General features: G+C 36.5%; 1 protein-coding gene across 1 annotated transcript in view; it reads right to left on the bottom strand.

The window, feature by feature from the left end:
• The window catches only part of slc26a3.1 (solute carrier family 26 member 3), an 11,015-nt gene extending 9,128 nt beyond the window's left edge, over positions 1-1,887 (bottom strand). Inside the window, exons 1-5 of the mRNA XM_016495947.1 lie at positions 1,760-1,887; positions 1,401-1,579; positions 1,166-1,276; positions 691-851; positions 198-362 (exon numbers count right to left, since the gene is read on the bottom strand). Of these exons, the coding sequence (XP_016351433.1) occupies positions 198-362; positions 691-851; positions 1,166-1,276; positions 1,401-1,579; positions 1,760-1,887 (744 nt within the window). The remainder of the gene's footprint in view (positions 1-197; positions 363-690; positions 852-1,165; positions 1,277-1,400; positions 1,580-1,759) is intronic.
• Between the last annotated feature and the right edge of the window lie 4,355 nt (positions 1,888-6,242).

Here is a 6,242-nt window from a genome sequence, read left to right as displayed (position 1 = left end):
AATAAGCACAAGTGCCATGATCACAATAGATGTCACCAGGTCGGCCACATTCGTGTTAGTGATTTCATTAAAAACATTCTCCAGAGTCTGAAATCAAATACCAAATGTTTGATATATTCACTGAAAAATCATATAGAGCTATGTAATACAATGTCTACAATGCTAGTACATTAAAAAAAAGAAAGAATTTAACTCACATATACAATGGCAAGTGGTCCGTTTATACCAGGAAAGTCCAATCCCAACACAAACCTGAGCTGGGATACCAAAATGTGAACAGCAGCCGCAGTAGTGAATCCTGACACCAGAGTCTCTGACAGATACATGACAATGAAGCCCACCTGCAGCAGCCCCATTATAAGCTGAAAACAGACATTCCACATGGTAAAAATAATATATAATTTTCTTAAAGCCATTTTATATATGATTACATTTATTGTTTATGAGAGTAAATCTAAAGAAATCTGTAATGAACAAGTTCTGCTCATATTTCATGATCCCAAAATCAAAAGAAAATTATAAGATTTTTGTATTAATATTGTATATTATAATAATATAAATAATAGTAGTAGTAGTAATAATAATAATAATAATTTATTATTAATATTGTTGTTGTTGTTACTTTTGTTCTGCTATTTCATGTTTTGGTGTTAAAAAATGTGAATGTGTTTGTTTGTTTGTTTTTTGTACCTGAAATGCTCCCATGACAAAAGTAACTGAGGAAGCAACTAGAACTCTCTGTTGTTCCATGCTCAATCCTTCAAATCCAGTGATGTTAGCTGGCGGCCCGTCATCAGGAACCAGTCGGGTGACAACAGCGCCCACCATTAGACTCAGAATAGGAAAGGCCCCTAAAACACAGTCCAGTTAGAAAGTGCAATGTCATTCACTTGTGCACAAACCATCACTTCTAATTAATTAGCCTTCTGTGATATTGTGTGCAGTGTGCACATATATATTGAAAAAAAGTTGTTGTGTAGAAACAGTTTTCACTAAGAAATTTCTAATAATTTTTACAAATAATAACTAAGTTATGGCATTGAATTGAATATTGAAATAGAAATACTGAAATTTCTTGTGCAGCATACTCCAATAATTGTTTTATTTAAAACTTTGAAAAAAAAAAAACGATGGTGTGCCATGTAAATGTATACATATCACGCACCTACTGACAGGTGTCTGGAGGTTCCCAAAAAGAAGTAGATTATTGCAGGGAAGAATGCAGTGTACAGTCCATATCCCGGTGGTAAAGAGGCCAGCAAAGAGAATGCAAGTCCTGATACAAAATAATCCAGTGAGGTGGTGTACGTATTCCTTTTTAGAATGTATTTCTGTATTACAGAATTTACAAACTCTTCAAAAAATTATTTTAGCCAAACTACGTATGTTAAACATGCTACCTTGTAGCACTGCCACTAGCCCAGTGCTGATGCCTGAAACAATGTCACCTAGCAGCCATTCTTTGATGTTGTAGTTCTTCATCCATCCAATGATCGGTAGAAGGGAAAGAGCTGCATTCTTTGCACGATTTGTATCACAACTACAGTGCAAACAATATAAACACAATTTGCTCAAGCTTCTTGTTGCATCATTTAGTCATGTTCACACATTATCTCAATAATATCACTACTTTAGATGTGCTTATGATACCATATTTCAACTTAAAGGACCTCTTATTTTAAAAGTATTACAGAAGACATAAGGAAAGCAAAGGCTAACAATGAGGACTATATGAATACACTTGAGTCTTGATTCTTACGTGAAATAATCTTTCAGATGGTGCCGCAGAGTTTTGCGGTTCCTGTTGATCCTCTCGTGCTGTTCTGCGAAGGAGTCCTCTGAAAACAGAGGTCTTACCACCACATAGTGTCTGCCGAAGGGCTGCATTTTGGTTAGTTAGTTTTCAGATGCATCTCGAGTGCTTTATATAGTCTGGTTTGGATGATGAGTGTGTTGTCATTAGTCTTATCACTGATATTCTGGGATGTCTTTTGTGAGCTTTAATCATTGATAGATTTTATCACAATGGTTTTTTTTGAGTCATTCTTCCTTATTTACATGTGTTTTAGAGAAGGAAACAAAAAATAGAGCTGCAGGAAAAACTATGTGAACCCACGTGGATTTGTTATGAATTACTGCGTACAAGTCACAGTGATTAACTTCCTCCATTTAGACTAATGAGCATCACAGATTCAGAGATGCTTTTGTAATCAGTTTAAGCTTTATGCAAATTAACTTTTTTATGAGGAATGGTCCATATCAGGCAAAGCTCTGTGTGAATGGTAAACTCAAAATTGTGTGTTTTTTATAGAGCAGAGTGACTCTAACCTACACTTTCAATCTTGTCACATTGTTTGGACTCTAGGTTAGCAAGTTTGTCTCTTCACACCATTTATAACAACTATTTTGCTTATTCACATACTTTTTCCATTTTGCACTGTGAATGTTTCTTTTATGTACTTGGGCATTAAAACAGGCCATTTGTTTGTCAAGTCAAGTCAAGTCACCTTTATTTATATAGTGCTATATACAATACTGATTGTGTCAAAGCAGCTTTGCAGTGAAAAACAGTTAACAATGAATCTAGATTTAAACTGACAGAGTGTATCTGGGTGCTAAATAAAGGATCTGCTTCCTGCAGTTGATTTTGATATTCTAGGTATTATCAAATGGGCAGAGTAGGAAATTACGAGTCATCCAGATTTTTTTTTTATAACTATGTTTTATAACTAATTATATTTTATAACCATGCATTCCGTTAGTTTTTGTGTGATTTGTATTTGCAGAGTGTGTATTGTTATTTAATTAAATATTAGACCTAATTTTATGACCAATTCATATAAACTGTGGTCCAAAGGTCCATGTACGTTTCCCTGATACTTTATTTCCTTTTGCCAGAATTTGTAATTACTCTCATTCAGACTGATTAAACACTTCTATATCAACTGTTGGCTGAGTTACTAAGTCAACAAGCGCACCACATATATTGTGAAATGATCTATTATTTTTTACACGTGTTTCTCTTTCCTCTCATACAATTCAATCATCTTCCATTGTGTGGAATGAAATGAAAATTTAACCAAATTTAACTTGTTCCTTGTTCCAGTGTTTGTCCAGGAACCACATTTGAATGACACAATCATAATTCTATAACCATAACATAACGTAAAATAACAATGTCACCTTTGTTTATATAGCTCTTTATACAATACTGATTGTGTCAAAGCAGCTTTACAGTGTCAAAGAGGAAAATCGTTTGCAAATAACGCAAGAGGACAATAACAAAGAGTCAATTTTCCAGCTAAAGTCAGTTCATTAATGATTCAGTGATGTCATCATCCAGTTCAGCTCTCTTCCAATAGTGTCTGAGCAATCAGTCAAGCGTCCCCAAAGGCGACAGTGGCAAGGACCCAAAACTCCATCGGTGACAGAAATGGAGAAAAAACCTTGGGATAATCCAGGCTCAGTTGGTGGGGGGGTTATGGTTTCCAGAGGAAACCAGCATGGCGTGGTTTAATTCCAGGCTGCAACACAGGTCAGATTGTGCAGAGGACTTGTCTGGTTCCCGTGGTCTTGTGCCGATGGTCGTCGAGGTGACGAGGTTTTCGCAGAGGATCTGTTTCTAAGGCGCATCAAGTTGACATGGTCTCCACTGACATTCAGGGCTGTAGAGGTCGTCTCTCGGTGTTGATCCACCATCTGATCTGGATACGGACTGGATCCGGATGGCTATGGTGACCACGGAATAAGAATGAAAGAGACTAATATTAGCGTAGATGCCATTCTTCTTATGATGTAGCGAGTACATCGGGTGTTATGGGAAGTGTTCCCGGTTTTGGTTGACCTAATTAATGCAGCCTAACAATCATTTAACGGATTTGAATTTTAGAAATGCGATAGTGTGTTATGTGTATGCCAGGTTAAAGAGATGGGTCTTTAATCTAGATTTAAACTGGCAGAGTGTGTCTGCCTCCCGAACAATGCTAGGTAGATTGTTCCAGAGTTTGGGTGCTAAATAGGAAGAAGATGTGCCACCCGCAGTTGATTTTGATATTCTAGATATTGTCAAATGGCCAGAGTTTTGAGATTGCAGTGGACGTGAAGGACTATAATGCGATATGAGCTCACTCAAGTAGGACGAGCTAACCCATTCAGGGCTTTATAAGCAATTAGCAAGATTTTGAAATGTATTCGATGTTCAATAGTTAGCCAGTGCAGATTTGACAGAACCAGGCTGATATGGTCGTACTTCCTGGTAACCATACCTAAGTTCTAGAAAAGAGGGAGTTTATAGTTTCTGTTACAACATCAAGTTTACTGAGCTGTTGGATTTGCTGAGGAATTGAGACAAGTCAGGATGATTATTTACAAAGCAGTCTTTTGTGCTAGAAGTGATGGTTCTACTATATTTGTAGGAGGGAGTTGAATTTGCAGCTTTAGCTATATGGAGTATACACAAGACTAGATAATGATCTGAGATATCACCACTCTACTGCAGAATTTCAACGCTATTTACATCAATTCCATGTGACAGTATTAAATCTAAAGTATGATTACAATGAGTAGACCCTGACATGTGTTGTACAACCCCAATGGAGTTCAGGATGTCTATAAATGCTGATCCCAATACATCTTTTTCATTATCAACATGGATATTAAAATCACCAACAATTAAGACTTTATCTGCTGCAACACTTACTCAGTCAGAAAATCAGTCTGCATGGTGCCCTGGTGACCTGCATAAAGTAGCCAGTACAAACGTCACAGGGGATTTATCATTAACACTGGTTTCTCTGGATAATGTTATATAAAGCACCATTACTTGGTTTTGTAGAAAGGGAACTAATATTCATTAAGCCAAGCTTTATCCTTTGTTTATCTCTATTATATCTGTTTTTGATTTGTTGAACATCAATTAAATTGTTACCCTTAAATTGTTTTTTGTATTAGCTAGTTCGAGGAACAAGACAGAGAACAGTCTGTATAGTATGATATCTAGGTGAAAGAGTATCCGTGTGCTGAGAATTAACGGACTTCTGTGACGTGAAGTGGCTAGCAGTAGACTATGTGGCATATTTCTAGAGAGAAGAGCAACACCAGCCCTGGAGGGATGAAGACCATCTCTTTTCAGCAGGTCAGGTCTGCCCCAAAAATGCATCCAATTGTCTGTGAAACCTATGTTATTCTGCAGGCACCACTTAGACATCCAGCCATAATAACAATAATAACATAGGCTAACCAACACTTGAAATCAGAGAGATTAAGCTATGATGCTGTTCAGCCTAAACCCGTCACTGACATCAGCTGGTATGCCCTAGATGGCCACCAGAGGTCTCCTGTGTCCTTGTTTGAGCACATGACTTGTCATGTGTTTGTTTGTGCCATGCGCTTTCCTGTCTATTGTCTTGACACAGCCCTTCTTGTTATCTGGTTATTGGTTCAGTTGCTCTGCCTCGTTACCCTCCTTGTTTGCTCCCTATTTATTCCCTTTGTGTTTTCTGTTCTGTGTGGTGCGTTGTCGTTCATTGTTTCTCTGATTGCTGTCAGTTGAGTCAAGTTATTTCTTTCTGCGTATTTGCTCCACTCAGCTCTGTTCTGTTTTATTTTCCCTATCACAGGAATTTTCCCTATCACTTTTATTTTCTTGCCATGTTTGACTGTTATCTGGTCTTAGTCCAGTTTTTGTGTTTCTCCTTGTTTTTGTTATTAAATATCCTTATTTAAGCTCCCCTGGCTGATCTGCATTTGGGTCCTGTTTGCAAACCGTGCCAAGCCAAGCTCTAAACCATAAATCTAAAACTAAAATCTGATCGGTTAATATGATGTTGTTCCAGTACCAGAAAGAATTTTACTTCTTAAATTTTGTTAAGTAATCTCAATTTTTTTTTCTTTTTATGCAGTATGTCATATAATTCGCGTTAAAGTCCTTTATGGCCCTTTCCCAGGAAAGAGTGTCATCTTCAGTGAAAGAAGTCATCTTCAGTAGCTATAAAATAATTTTTTCCTTAACCGTAACTTGCTTTCTCATACAGATAGTTAATAATTTACACCTAGGAATTAGATTTATAAAGATTATTACTTCAGTAAAAGTAAAATAATTAGATCTGCACGTGTCTTTATTTGTATACTTGAAAATAATTTTGTCTCAGGTCAGGAAGGACAGTGTATATTTTAGAAAACATTTTTTTTTATTTTAGAATAAAAATAGTACACATAAAAATACATACTATTCAAAAAGGAAA

This window comes from Sinocyclocheilus anshuiensis, unplaced genomic scaffold, assembly GCF_001515605.1.
Source record: "Sinocyclocheilus anshuiensis isolate Anshui unplaced genomic scaffold, SAMN03320099.WGS_v1.1 scaffold538, whole genome shotgun sequence".
NCBI classification, from domain to species: domain Eukaryota; kingdom Metazoa; phylum Chordata; class Actinopteri; order Cypriniformes; family Cyprinidae; genus Sinocyclocheilus; species Sinocyclocheilus anshuiensis.
The sequence above is the reverse complement of the archived record's forward strand: the minus strand, read 5'-3'. Positions and strand labels throughout refer to the sequence as shown.